The 13,051-nt window shown below is 39.2% G+C and overlaps 3 protein-coding genes across 10 annotated transcripts; 1 reads left to right on the top strand and 2 right to left on the bottom strand.

Annotated features, from left to right (window-relative positions):
• The first annotated feature begins 242 nt into the window (after positions 1-242).
• On the top strand, positions 243-3,938 carry LOC107221390 (aspartate--tRNA ligase, cytoplasmic). Of its 4 annotated transcripts, none has more exons than XM_015660364.2 (12): positions 243-384; positions 1,236-1,298; positions 1,373-1,457; positions 1,548-1,734; positions 1,831-1,933; positions 2,096-2,414; positions 2,493-2,664; positions 2,778-2,925; positions 3,031-3,220; positions 3,300-3,380; positions 3,462-3,573; positions 3,654-3,938. In XM_015660364.2, the coding sequence occupies exons 2-12, from the start codon at positions 1,261-1,263 to the stop codon at positions 3,815-3,817; spliced, it is 1,599 nt and encodes a 532-aa protein (XP_015515850.1). In that variant the 5' UTR covers positions 243-384; positions 1,236-1,260; the 3' UTR covers positions 3,818-3,938. The 4 variants fall into 4 exon arrangements, with proteins under 4 accessions (XP_015515850.1, XP_015515849.1, XP_046593135.1 ...); XM_015660363.2 differs by having other exon boundaries at positions 292-448; XM_046737179.1 differs by having other exon boundaries at positions 304-443.
• Positions 1,997-8,049, bottom strand: LOC107221388 (mediator of RNA polymerase II transcription subunit 16). 4 transcript variants are annotated; one of them, XM_046737177.1, is made up of 15 exons: positions 7,869-8,049; positions 7,456-7,602; positions 7,089-7,287; positions 6,732-6,978; positions 6,503-6,658; positions 6,235-6,404; positions 5,822-6,149; positions 5,535-5,742; positions 5,242-5,416; positions 5,006-5,161; positions 4,708-4,921; positions 4,537-4,646; positions 4,318-4,463; positions 4,106-4,232; positions 1,997-2,661 (listed from the first exon to the last, which is right to left on the bottom strand). In XM_046737177.1, exons 1-14 carry the CDS (start codon positions 7,925-7,927, stop codon positions 4,109-4,111), a joined length of 2,439 nt encoding a protein of 812 aa, XP_046593133.1. In that variant the 5' UTR covers positions 7,928-8,049; the 3' UTR covers positions 1,997-2,661; positions 4,106-4,108. The 4 variants fall into 4 exon arrangements, with proteins under 4 accessions (XP_046593133.1, XP_046593132.1, XP_015515848.1 ...); XM_046737176.1 differs by lacking the exon at positions 1,997-2,661 and adding an exon at positions 2,793-3,864; XM_015660362.2 differs by lacking the exon at positions 1,997-2,661 and adding an exon at positions 2,793-3,864 and having other exon boundaries at positions 5,015-5,161.
• A 361-nt stretch (positions 8,050-8,410) lies between these two features.
• Positions 8,411-13,036, bottom strand: LOC107221385 (lipoma-preferred partner homolog). Of its 2 annotated transcripts, none has more exons than XM_046737181.1 (6): positions 12,703-13,036; positions 11,865-12,001; positions 10,602-11,118; positions 10,186-10,520; positions 9,690-10,105; positions 8,411-9,561 (listed from the first exon to the last, which is right to left on the bottom strand). In XM_046737181.1, the coding sequence occupies exons 2-6, from the start codon at positions 11,991-11,993 to the stop codon at positions 9,309-9,311; spliced, it is 1,650 nt and encodes a 549-aa protein (XP_046593137.1). In that variant the 5' UTR covers positions 11,994-12,001; positions 12,703-13,036; the 3' UTR covers positions 8,411-9,308. The 2 variants fall into 2 exon arrangements, with proteins under 2 accessions (XP_046593137.1, XP_046593138.1); XM_046737182.1 differs by having other exon boundaries at positions 10,602-10,989.
• Positions 13,037-13,051: the final 15 nt, after the last annotated feature.

Genomic DNA, 13,051 nt, shown 5'->3' with positions numbered 1-13,051 from the left:
AAACCGTGCTCGAAAATGTAGCCGATGTTGTGAATTTTCGCCGCTAGCGCTAGTGAGGGAGAGGCCTACTCAGTACGCATACACCGGCCTCGGAGATTGGAGCGCTCCGGTCTTTGGTGCACAAATTGAGAAACACAGGCTTCAAGACGGTCACGCTGAATTATGTAGGAAGGGGCTTGGAGTGCCCAGACCTGTCTATAATACCGTGATTCTTGCTTTTCGTCACGTGAGACGCCTGGCGGGGAGCCCGAGGACTTTATTAAAATAATCACAGAGCTTTCGATGGGGATCGGACCGGACTACCTCTTATTCCTTTCTTATTCTTACACCGTGTCGTACGCAGTCGTAAGCACCGTGTCTGTGCACGCGTTGAGTGGAGTCCCAGTACGTACATATTTACTTGCGATAAGCTGCTATCACGAAAGAAAAGTACTATTAAACCTGTAAGGTAAAATAAAGTCGTAAATTGAGCGTCCCGAAAAGATCCCTGATTAGCATATCATACCGCTAAAGACCGTTGTATAAATTTGAAGTTACAACTCTACTTGTCGTGTTCTGAAATAAAATTAATTATTGCAGCATCTCAGTAGACAGATTGTTCAAGAGTCTGTTGCCGGCCAGTGCTTTTTAAATAATCTAGTTCCAAAGTTCGATGTGATTTGCTCGTGCAACGTTAATGACCGGCTGACACTCTATTTTTCACATACACTGCTGTTTTAGCTTCTGAAAGTTCGGTGAACCTGCTGAACGACGTGTGTACTGATAATCTGTGACAATATCGTGTTTGGTCAGACCTAAAATTGGTCACGCAATTTGCAGGAAGTAGTCACTTAGTAAAACTTGTAGATAACATACCGTCAAAGTAATTAAAAATAATTTTCTGCGCTACCTCCCTCAACAACTCTACTACTTTGTAGTTTTTATGAGCATTAATGCTTAAAATTCGATGCACCAGTGCTTATAAGGACTATATTATATTCTCGTATTTGACAGAGGTAGCACAGAAAATGGAATTTGTGTCATGTGCATATAGGGATTTCTGAACACTGCATGAGGTTCGCATGTGCCTTTGACTCATGCGGTACTTTATACTCATTGAGAAATCCCTATTTTATGCGCACTTCCCACAAGAATAACTATTCTGATGCAGTGTTTACATCTGCACACAGAATTATCCATTTGTCTGTCAACATTTTCACCATCGAAGTAACGGAGTATTCACATTTTTTTTCCAGACACAGATTTCCATATCATAGGAAAATGGGCGGTAACAAGCCAGAGGAAGCTGCTCGCGAAGGGTAAGGATTATTAGTTCAATCATTTGCAGAAGTACTGGCACTAGTATCCTAATTCACACATTATTAAATTTTAGAGAAGATGCGTCAAAGAAGGCTCTCAAAAAGCAGCAGAAAGATGCAAAAAAGATAGCTGCCAAGGCTGAGCGGCAAGCACAACTAGTAAGAAAATTGTACTTGTAGTTAGAGCATGTTTCACGTATGTATTATACCTGATAAGCAATAATTCATACTGCTATTTGCTACAACCAGCAATCGGTGCAGCAAGATGCTGCAAACGAGGAGGATATCTCTGTCGGAAAATATGGACAGCCAGCGATGATTCAGAGTGTAGATAAACACAAGGACAGAAAATTCACTCATGTCCAGGATCTGAATCCCAATATCGCTGGTCAGATTATCTGGCTCAGAGGACGATTACACACAAGCAGAGCTAAGGGTAGATATTTATGGTTCTCAATTAAAAAGCAAAGATATTTCAGTACAACTTTGCACTGAACCGCTATTTATTGTATTTTTTCGAACCTTTCCGCAGGAAAACAGTGTTTTCTAATACTCAGAGAGCAGTCCTACACAGTTCAAGGACTCGTCGCTGTAAATGACGAAATCAGTAAGCAAATGGTCAAGTTTGCATCAAAGTAAGCCTGATTTATCACAATTTGGATAGAATAGGTATTGGCGCATGCAATATTTAGACAATCAAGAGTTTCACGAAAATATTATTTTTGCTTTGCACCGAGTATTTCATGTGAAAAATACATCCTCGCAACTGATTTCTTTGCACAAATTTCTCGTTTCAGCATTACCAAGGAGTCTATAATCGATGTCGAAGCAACAGTGAAGACTGTGGCTAAAATCGAGTCCTGCACTCAGAGAGATGTAGAACTCCACATCAAGCAGATATTTACTGTCAGTGCCGCCAAGGCTCAGCTACCCCTTCTGATTGAAGATGCGTCCAGGCCTGTCAAGGCGGAAGAATCTGAAGGGCTGAACATAAAGGTGAACCAAGACACTCGTCTGGACAACCGGATTCTCGATCTGCGTACCCCGGCTAATCAGGCGATCTTTAGAGTCGAAGCTGGGGTCTGCAAGCTATTCAGGGATGTATTAACTAAAAAGGTACATACACTTTTCCGCAAACCTCGCAGCAGGTCATTAATCGTTCTCTGAATGTGAGGTTTCACGTGATTCTTTTAGGGGTTTGTGGAAATTCATACGCCAAAGATCATATCAGCTGCCAGCGAAGGTGGAGCCAATGTTTTCACCGTCTCGTACTTCAAAGGGTCTGCATATTTGGCTCAGTCACCTCAGCTCTACAAGCAGATGGCCATTGCCGCTGACTTTGACAAGGTGTTCACCGTCGGAGCTGGTAACGAATTCATTTTTACTAAATAAGAAGTTATGCATTTCACAAATTTTTTTTTTCAATCACCAATGCAACAAAAAAGTAGCAAGGAAATGAACATTACTTTGTGTCCACAGTTTTTCGAGCGGAGGATTCAAACACCCATAGACATTTGACGGAGTTTGTGGGATTAGATTTAGAAATGGCATTCAAATACCATTATCATGAAGTGGTTGAAACTATCGGCCAAATGTTCACCGAGATATTCAAAGGACTTCGCGACCAGTCAGTAACACAGACTCTTATTTTGCGTGATAACAGTTTTTCAAATAATTAAAGTAAGTCATGCAACTACTAAATTATTTTTATTTGTTTTTTTCAATTCTATAGATATGCCGCCGAGATTAAAGCCGTCAGCGAACAATTCCCTGTGGAGCCATTCACTTTTCTAGATCCTCCACTCAGATTGGAATTTCATCAAGCAATAAGTTTGCTAGCAGAGGCTGGTGTCACGATCGGTCCAGAAGACGATTTATCGACTCCGGATGAAAAATTACTAGGCAAACTCGTCAAGGCGAAAGTAAGAAAGGCATTTTGAAAAACGGATAAACACTATTCTGATAACACAACTGACGACAAATGTTATTTTAAATTCACAGTATGACACGGACTTTTACATACTCGATAAATATCCGCTCGCTGTCAGGCCGTTCTACACCATGCCAGACCCGAGAAATAACGTAAGCAAACATCTGCACAACATGTGAAACATTATCAACAATATTCAAGATCCTTGATTTACATTCACATTGGTATTCTAGGGGACTTCCAATTCTTATGACATGTTCATGCGCGGTGAGGAAATTCTTTCAGGTGCTCAACGTATTCATGATCCTGATTTTCTCATTGAAAGAGCGAAAGTTCACAACATAGGTAACCTTATATCCTCCATTTTTGGACAGAGAGTTGCAAAAGCCATCTTTTGTTTCAATACAAAATTCATTGATTCGTAGATATCGAGAAGATAAAAGCCTACATAGATGCGTTCAGATTCGGTTGCCCGCCTCACGCCGGTGGCGGTATTGGAATGGAACGCGTTGTGATGCTCTACCTTGGCTTGGACAATATTCGAAAAACGTCAATGTTCCCACGCGACCCCAAGCGCATAACGCCTTAGGTGGGATGAAGAATCATATTTTATGCAACACCGAACCTTCGCCATCCCTGTGTGGGTCATGGATTAATTGTAAATGTAAATTAACACCAATTGATTTTAATAAAGATGGTATCGTTGACTATGCAAGTTCTATTATTCTCCAACAAATTTTTGGTGTGAAAATCTAACAGAATTAAATAGTTTTTAATACATTCTACACAAGTATTTACATCAGATTGAATAAAAATAATTTGCTAAATTTCATCAGTGGTACAATTTTTTGTTAGGAATAAGCAAGAACTTCTTTACCTGTTACTGAGACATTCGGCGAATTCGCCACAGTCCTCCGCATCTACAGGTCCGTGCCCATCTTTGATCCCAAGCCCGAATAGCCGCAGTTCTCATCATATTTTGTACTTGAGCTTTTCCCCCACACCTAGGAAACAATTTGATCCAATTGTATTATCGATGAACACATAACTCGTTCTGAGACTTGCTTCTTTTTGGGACGGATCACGTACCTCGAGCATTGTTTCACCAGAAGAGGCTGCTTTCCTAGATATAAGTGACGAATGCTGTCCAGTACTTGACCTGTGTGCATGCAACCTTCAATTGGATTCAACTCTGGTACAAACACCAATAGCTCAGGTTCGACACCGAATTCCAACTGGAATTAAGGGATGGGAATTAGTCGGTTGAAAATATTAAAATTAATCGGAAAGACTGAATTGAAAATTCACCTGAAGAGGAAGATTCTGACAAAATAGCATGGGTGTCGCTATGGCGGTGATGCTGCTCGCTTGGTGGAGTTGTGGTATCATTATCTGGTTTGGTAAGTGACAGCATTCGTCTGAAGGAATACATGACAAATTTATTCATGAAAGAGATCGCATCAGGCAGCTGAGACCCACCGATTAATCCTTCGTCAATTTGCTGCTGCTGATTTTCTCCATTGAGTTGAACTAGTCGAGACAGTAATCTGAACAGTAGCGGCAACGCATCCAGATTGTCTGTGTTTCGAAGGAAAACAGGTAAACATGACGGACGTAGTAAGCCCCATATCCGAATAATTACGAGCAGCTCGCGAAGAGTGTTCAACGCTTTATAGTCCTTAAGAAGTTCGTACTGAAAAATAGAAATAAAAGATTTAACGATGGTAATCAACTCGTGAAAACACTTGCCAAACGTTGATGAGAAAATAATTATTACAATACCAACCCCGCCAGACTTGAGCTGTGTACGTTGTTCTGGTAATCGAGCAAGGAGATTCAGAGCCATGTCGGCGACCCACTGAATTAGTTGCTGCAGCGATTGTAGAGTGATTGGTTCCACCGTGAATTCCTTCGGATCCAAATGGAACATCACCTGACGAACAAAAATGGGATTCAGTGGATTTGACAGTGTAGAGAAATAATTGATTTGTAAAATGTGAAGATTTTTTGTACCTTATCGACATCTGTAATAGGTTCTGTAATCACTGCTGCTAGACTCTCGGCTGGCCCTTTGTCATGAGAAATGAGCGCTGATGGTCTTAGCAGAGACTTAAATGCTGTCGCTACCGAATGTATCATCAGCAAAGATGACAGATCTGCTGCTTTGGACTGACCAGCTGATAGCATTCTGCAATGAAGGCAGCAAATAATATTCCAATAAACTATTGAATAGTGTTTTCGATCTCATGTAGTTGAAAGAAGGAAATTTTAAGCTAAAAGTCTGTTACAACATATTAAGCACAAACCTGAAGAGACAAGTTTTAATGCAGAGGAACTGAACATAGTAGAATTGTTGGATCGGGGCTAGTTGTCTGTTGTACGATAAGTCAAGGCGTTCACACAGGGTTTCAATCATCGAGGATCTTAAGCAGAGAAGTAAATCCAAGCAATCGAGTCCAGTGACGAGGCAATACTCTAGCATTGTACAAGCATAACCTAGTGTCATCGAAGGACCTGAAGTAACGATGTCAAACATTATTTTTTACTGGTTTTTACACATGGAGATGGTAATAATTCCCCTTTCCATCCTTACCGCCATCTAAAAGTAGTCTGTAAAGATAGAGGGTGCCTTGGGTATCGATAACGAGAAGAATTCCACCTAACCATGAGATGTCGATATGAGATATGGAGAGTGTAAGCCTTTGGAATTTATTGCTCGGTTCATCCTGTCGCCAAGGCATGTTTAAAGATGCCAAAGCGATTTCTTTCAGACAGTCTCGGTTGAGGTAATGTATGGAGGAATCTGCCAACGCAATTATCACACAGCTGGGTGGTGGCAACGTCGTAACGATTGCCAGTTTAGTTGTAGTTACAGCTACAACCGGAGATTTGCATTGGTACTGAGACTGATTCTGCCAAACCTGTTGACGATTTTTATCGATTACCTCTGGTAACTCTTTGAACTGGGCAAAAAAGTTTATACAACACACAGAACTGAGTACTCACAACAGTTTTGAATGACTCGAGGGTTTTTGGTTGAAAAAGCTTATGCACAGTTTGAGATTTCTCCCTAAGCTCCCAGACTTCGACGAGCCCTCCATTGTCTCCATTCGCAGCAACAATTAAAGAATCAGCATCCTCTCGGACCACAAATTTCAAGTGAGTTACTTTTGTGTCTACAATAGGAAATACGAAAAGATTAGAACAAACTTTGTGATCGAAAAAATAAACTATTCGATATATGATATCTTATGATTAAAATAAAAATGCTTACACATATTATCCTGGATGACGCTGTCATGCAGAAAAAAACTTGGAAGTGCCTGCGAAGTGATGTAACATTTTTCATCACTTTTTCTAACGGATACTCTGTAGCACCTAATTGGTAGCGCAACACTGCCGCTGCTCACCGCCACTAGATAGTGTCCATCTATTAAGAGGAGAGAGTAAATTAAAGTGTCCAGTTGAAGGAAATTGTTCGCTGCTACTTGATAGATGCTTACTTTTACCGTAACAAATGTCTACGGCAGTTATTCTGTGTCGCGTACTTCCGAGGCTTTCTGTCGCAAAACAAACTTGGCTCGGGGAATCTTTTGATATCATTACAGCTCCGACCATCCCTGTAGTCGACACAACTAAAACTCCTTCGGCTGCGCGCCCACCAAACTGCCTTACAGAAGGGGCGAATCTCAGGTGGTTGAATTTGTCATTGTAGTAAATGCTGTCTTTCTTTTCTGCGACTAACCCGATCTTGGCATTGATGAAGAAACATAGACTTATTGTTATAAGCATTGAGTATGTAGCTTTAATGGTACATTCAGAAAACAAAATTTGTTCCTCTACTGGGGTTGATTACTCACTTTTTTGCCATTGTGAAACCAGGCGGCACTGAGAACATGTTCTCCAGGAAAGCACGCAGACCCAATCAGCATCCAGTCATTCAGTATGTGGTCCTTAAAGGTCCATAACTGAATGCTTCCCGATTCATCGGCAATGACCAATTTATCACCTGGCAAATCCCACTCTAGGGCAGTGATGTTGGTTTTATTTGACAATACTCTATGACACATCAAATTTTAGAATATTAGAGAAACCTGTTGACATTGTGATTGCACTAAATAAAATCCTATTCAATCATTTTCCAATCCATTGGTAAATTTTAAATGTCTTGTTATGGAATAATATTATTTAATTATGGCACCAATCGTTGATAATATTGAAACTAACTTATGCGAATGCCATGGCATATTCAGGTCGCAAATATAAACATGAGATCCCCAGGTTCTTCCATTGAAATCGTCCAATTCAGTGGTGGTTGTAAAGGCAGCAACATTACGGCTGGATAATGAACACAACGAGTGTCCATCGCAAAACCTACGATGAAAGTTGACAGCATCAGGGAAAAATTACTATTATATTAGATACTTTTTTGAATGGTCCAAGAAAACAGATTCACAATATATTTGGATTTATCAACCCATGGATTTGATCTGCAGGGTGAATATTAAACAATAAGCAAATGAATGAATGCACGAAAACGAGAATAAATTAATGTTGTGAACAAGTAGTGTTGTGTATCTTGGGTACGAAAAGCGTACATAACCAAAAAATTAATGCGAGATTCAAATTGACGTACGAACCTTTCGGTACCAAGGCTAGATTTCACGTTTTTTCTATTAACAGCATAAATAAGATCCATTTTCTTTTGATAATTAGGTATTGCAGCGACACAAAATTTACATAATTGGAATTGACAGGCATAAACGACGCTCACTAAACCCTCAAAACTGTACCACGCAGACCGCAAATTATAAATCTACAGTGTTTCTTCGTTACCAGCCGAGCAAAGTTAATTTTGATACTTACCTGGGTTGCACAACACAGTGAGAAATTTTACTGAAAATCAAATTCGCAGTTAGACTTTGATTATTTTCTATTTTCCAGGTGATTCCAGGAATGGAAAAGAACTGCCTATCATTAATTATAATCATATAAAAAAAAAGAAAAGCAAATTGGAATCTTCAATAAAAGTGGTAAACTTTCGTGCCTTTCTTATTACGGAAGAAATGAGTCGTTTTCAATTGCACAGTAAAGCTAGAAATGTATCTGTGAATTCTATTGTAAAGCTAATTAGTATAGAGTATAGAAGTGTTTAAAAAATGCTGTTTGATTAAAACTAAACTTTTCTTATACTGCAATGGAATCAATTTGCCATAGTTCAGTTGTATTTGAATTTGCATTAAATGTGCATTTCTGTTTAACATACCTTAATTTCAATTAAATACGTGTAAGAACGTTATCAACATTCAAGGTATAGTCATCCCTAATTTATGTTCTACAATTTCATATTTTTCACAATAATCAATTGCATGTTTATGCTTGCTATCATACATACACAGAATAAATATTTGTTCTACTCTTGGGAGTTTTCTGAATATGAATCGTAAATTTGTTTGACTACTCTTTTTTCCGATACCTAAAACCACAGTTCGAATAAATGCAACTGTAATTTCATTAAATATTCATATGCTGACAGCAATCTATAATACATATGGTAATAAATCTTTTACCTATACGATAATACGAAACATTTCTAACTTATAAAACATCACAAATATTGGCTGTATAGGCCTCAGCTCAGCTCAATAATAAAATAAAACTATAACTCCGTGAGCATTTAAAATTACAATCTCTTTTTTATCTCTTCGTAATCATCTTTCACTTTTCGGTTTTTTCCCTCACTTTAGAATCTTTTTCTTTCTCGTTCCGCCTGCCTTTTCGTGCGAATTAATTAAATGAGGCTATGCATGTACGTGTATAAAAAAAAAAACAAAGTTTGATATTTAAACACCTGTAAGGGAATGAATTCTCTGGTCAATATTGACACTCTATACAATCAACAACTTAGGTCTAGAGTTTGAAAAACTCATGTAAAATGAGTCAATGGCTGAGTAAAATATTTTCAGTTTTTCAGACCTCATGTCGCAAACATTGAAAAACTGCAAACTTATCCATCTAATTGTTTATGTGTGGATTTTAAAAATTATCTATCCTACGTTCTGACTTTTAAGAAAAGAATTTTAAAGTTCGGTCGTCATGTGTGACGTGAGTACTTGAACCCTGGCAGCGTTGCATCCTTTACATAAAATGTGATTGTCCAACGGGTAACAGCCGCGACCCTCGTTTTCGGACGAAAGAATGAGCCCGCAATCTTCGCACTTGTAACAATGAATGTGAAAACTTCTATCCAGCGCCACAACACGGACGGTCTCATCCTGATCCGCTTCTGGCATGATGGGCAGTTTGCAGACGCAACAGCGGGGAGCGAATTTCCTACAAGAGAATGAACGTACTTCAATGCTGAGTAATAATTGGTTGTGCAGTACAAAAAGAATTTCGGGAGGTTGCATATTTACAAATTTATTGAACCACTATCAAACCACAGCCACAATTATACTCACTTGTGGAAACACTGAATACAGTGAATCTGGTTAGTCGCATCTACAGTGAATGGTATGCCGTCCAAACTTTCACCACATACGACACACGTGAAGCATGACGGATGGTAAGGTTTGCCAGTAGCCCTCAAAATTCTGTCTAATATCGGTCTCGTACAGACGCAGCATTTCTCTAACGTGTTAAGATAATCTTCTTCGCAATAGGGTTTTCCCTCAAGTGAGTAAAACGGCTTCCCTTGCAAATTAACCTGGCATACAAAACAGCAGAAGCAAGTTATATGGAAGACCTTGTCCATAGCCGAGCAGCCGTTACCCTCGCCTTCGACTTTGCGCCCGCACTGTGAACATATGCCATAAATATCGGCGTCATCCGCTCCATCCTCCATTCCTTGTACCAACAAATTAGTCAGCGCATCAACCTATTGAAAAGTAGACAAAACAAATCAATGACACTTGGTCACAAAAATACGTTCAGACTTCTGAAAGTGACGAAACAAACCTCCTTAACAGGCGACATTTTTCCCTGCAATTGAGTCGGAGGAGCGGATCCGTATCCGGAGTACATCGAGTAGTTGCATGATAATTGAGAAGGAGGCCTCGGGTTGATAGGTTCGTAAATGGACTCGTACGTCGAAGACTGAGAGCTGGGACCGTAAATATCATTTTGGTAATTCTCAGAGGGAAAATCGGTCTGATAAGTAGCTCGACGTAATTCGCTGTAACTGGATGATACAGGGCTTGGAGGTGGCGGCAGTTCTTCTGGCGGAGGAGGAAACGAATGTGACGGAGCGCAGGGAACGTATTCCGAAGGTTCTGGTGGCGGTGGAAGATCTTCTATAAGGTGAAAAACTTGAGAATAGTGAAAAGGCTGCATTTAATTGTGGTTTACAAATTGCAAATCGTTAAGCTGCTCACCCTGATTGTAAGCGCCTGGAATATTGCTATACATATTTTCCGGCTTGACGTTCCATTGGATGTTGCTGTATATCAAATCTTTCTCCTTTTTAGGGGGCATTTGCATCGAGGAAGAAGAAGCTGTGTCTGTATTGCCGTAAACAACATCCCTGTTGGATCTGCTGGCTCTGTCATCGACGGGAACTTGAGGAGATGGTACGTTTCCGACATTTGAGTAAAAATTCTTATCATCGTATCCGTACTTCGTTTGAAATTTATCCTGCTTCTGTTGTTGATTAGTGTAAATGTTTTCTTCGGTGTTGTAAAACTTGGCCAACGAACTCCCATTTGTTGGCGTATTATTGCGTACTGCGTTACTATTTTTCTCAGCGACTACGACGTTCGTTGTCTGTGGGACGTATGGTGCGGGTGAATTTGTGTACAGGTTTGTCGACTTTGACTCATTTGTTGCGATGTTGTTTAAAACTGTGCTGTATGAAGGAGCTGGTGCACTCTTCAGTGAGTAACTTTGCGGTATCTAGAGAACATTAGCCCATTTTCCACCAAAATTATTCCCAAATTGTTGTATATTAATAAAGTACAATAAAAATAATCAACTTCTGATAATACGATATTTGAATTGTTATTTAGAAATTTAAGCCAAGGTTCTCGCAAAGCTGGAGTAGGATGAGTGAGTTTAAGCGTGTATAGCGCAAGGTTATTGTAAGTAGAGACTAAACTTCTTCAAATTGTTCATAATACACACCTGATTCAACGAAATGGAAAGGGCTAGAAAACGGCTATAAATAAATAAATTTAACTTCAAGGGGATTGAAAATAAAACCGAATTGTGTGTAGATTTAAGATATTCAGTGGAGGAAAATGGGATTGGAATTCGGTAGATAAAGAATGAGGGAAAAAAACCGTAATTTTATCAAACCATGGTGCTTGTGAGTCATGTACTAGTTTTCACGACTTGAGTCATGCAAGCAAGTGTTAACATTCTTTAAATTGAATAAGCTGATTCAACAATTTCATTCTTTTCGTAACAAAACTATATATCTTTGACACAGATAAACTGCTTGAGTATTACAAGCTGAAGGTATTTGGCAACGAAGTAGCCAGGCAGACAGACAGGAAATTGAGGTTTTGCTTAATCGCCTGTCGTTAGATGTTGAGAAATAATTCACATTGTGCCTCACAGAGTGAAATTGCAAAGAGAACAAGGAGTATAGATGTTAAGTCCAGTTAGTCATAAAGTAAAACAATTTAAGCGTGCCTCACCTCAGGCTGTGACTTTTTTGGCTTTGGCGGAACTGTGGGTCCGACTTTTTTAACCGTTTTCCTTACTTCTCCTTCCAGACTCAATTGGAGATCATTTATCTGCTGCTCAAGTTGATTTATGTTCGACATTGTGATATCTGAAAAAATATCAAATTTTTTCAAATATTTTGGTATCTGAAAGATTAAAGAAAAACGAGCAAGTAAACAGAACTTATTTCACCTCAGCCCCAGGGTATAACATGAACACATTTTTTTTACATGAGCTCTACACGGTTACTTGTACTAATTATAAGACGGTTTGATTTACAGTGGGAGTAGATATGATTATTCATCACGACACCCGAATGAAAAGGCATAGGTGTGTCATTTTTCTATTGTTTTTTCCCGGTAACTTTTATCTTTTTCTTCGAATGGAATGCGAATGAATTCTACTTATTGTTCACTGTATCTGATTCAGGGATTTGATGATAGATTAAGTTATCTCTTAGATTTCATTGCGGAATCGACTTTCACGTAATAATAAAAACGATGCTGTCAAATTTTTTGTCAGATTATAAATACGTGAATAATACTTTATTCAATAAAAACATGTGAAAGTTATACATCAGGGATATTTTTAAGCGACAAGGATAAATCGGAATTAACTGTACACTGATAATAGAAAAAAAGGAAACAGTAAAGGAAGAACTGCATGTATGTATTCGCTGATTGCAAACGATTAAAATGAGATTCGAACACGATTTGAACGCGGCTGAATTTTTTAACTACAAGTTTTAAGGGCTGTGACAAAGAAACGTAAAGATTAGTGGAAACACCGAACAAAATTTGACAGATTTACCTTAGTGACAGTTACGCTGTGCCTGCACTGGTTTAGCTTAAGGTTGCGAATGTAGAAACAATTTTACTTGCGCTTACAAATCAATTGAAACGTCAGTGAGAGAGAAAGCGATCGAAACACGGCCTCGCACACAGCTAACACAGGCGGGTCTGAATCTGAATCATCCTACCGCAGCACATCCTGCTTAACGTTGGTATACGACGGGTAACAAGTAGACAAAAAAATAAAATAAATATATAACGTCCATAAATCATCCGCAGTCTAAAGTCCGCATCTAAAACTAAGTAGAGGGGCGTCCCTACTGATTTGTTTATTCATTTCGTTAGCTGACGAACTTTGTGCCACCTGG

This window comes from Neodiprion lecontei, chromosome 4 (genome assembly GCF_021901455.1).
Source record: "Neodiprion lecontei isolate iyNeoLeco1 chromosome 4, iyNeoLeco1.1, whole genome shotgun sequence".
Classification (NCBI taxonomy): Eukaryota; Metazoa; Arthropoda; class Insecta; order Hymenoptera; family Diprionidae; genus Neodiprion; species Neodiprion lecontei.
Note: the sequence above shows the minus strand (reverse complement) of the source record. Positions and strands in the feature narration are given on the sequence as shown.

Excerpts from the sequence above, each read along its gene's own strand:
- LOC107221388 (XM_046737177.1), bottom strand. The coding sequence starts at position 7,927 with ATGGATCTTATTTATGCTGTTAATAGAAAAAACGTGAAATCTAGCCTT. Across the intron at positions 6,150-6,234 it reads TCGAGTCATTCAAAACTGTT|GTTTGGCAGAATCAGTCTCA; the intron begins GTGAGTACTCAG and ends AATCGTCAACAG. Across the intron at positions 4,464-4,536 it reads GTCAGAATCTTCCTCTTCAG|TTGGAATTCGGTGTCGAACC; the intron begins GTGAATTTTCAA and ends CCTTAATTCCAG.
- LOC107221385 (XM_046737181.1), bottom strand. The coding sequence starts at position 11,993 with ATGTCGAACATAAATCAACTTGAGCAGCAGATAAATGATCTCCAATTG. Across the intron at positions 10,521-10,601 it reads TCCAGGCGCTTACAATCAGG|AAGATCTTCCACCGCCACCA; the intron begins GTGAGCAGCTTA and ends TTCACCTTATAG. Across the intron at positions 10,106-10,185 it reads AAATGTCGCCTGTTAAGGAG|GTTGATGCGCTGACTAATTT; the intron begins GTTTGTTTCGTC and ends ACTTTTCAATAG.
- LOC107221390 (XM_015660364.2), top strand. The coding sequence starts at position 1,261 with ATGGGCGGTAACAAGCCAGAGGAAGCTGCTCGCGAAGG. Across the intron at positions 2,926-3,030 it reads TTCAAAGGACTTCGCGACCA|ATATGCCGCCGAGATTAAAG; the intron begins GTCAGTAACACA and ends TCAATTCTATAG. Across the intron at positions 3,381-3,461 it reads TGCCAGACCCGAGAAATAAC|GGGACTTCCAATTCTTATGA; the intron begins GTAAGCAAACAT and ends TTGGTATTCTAG.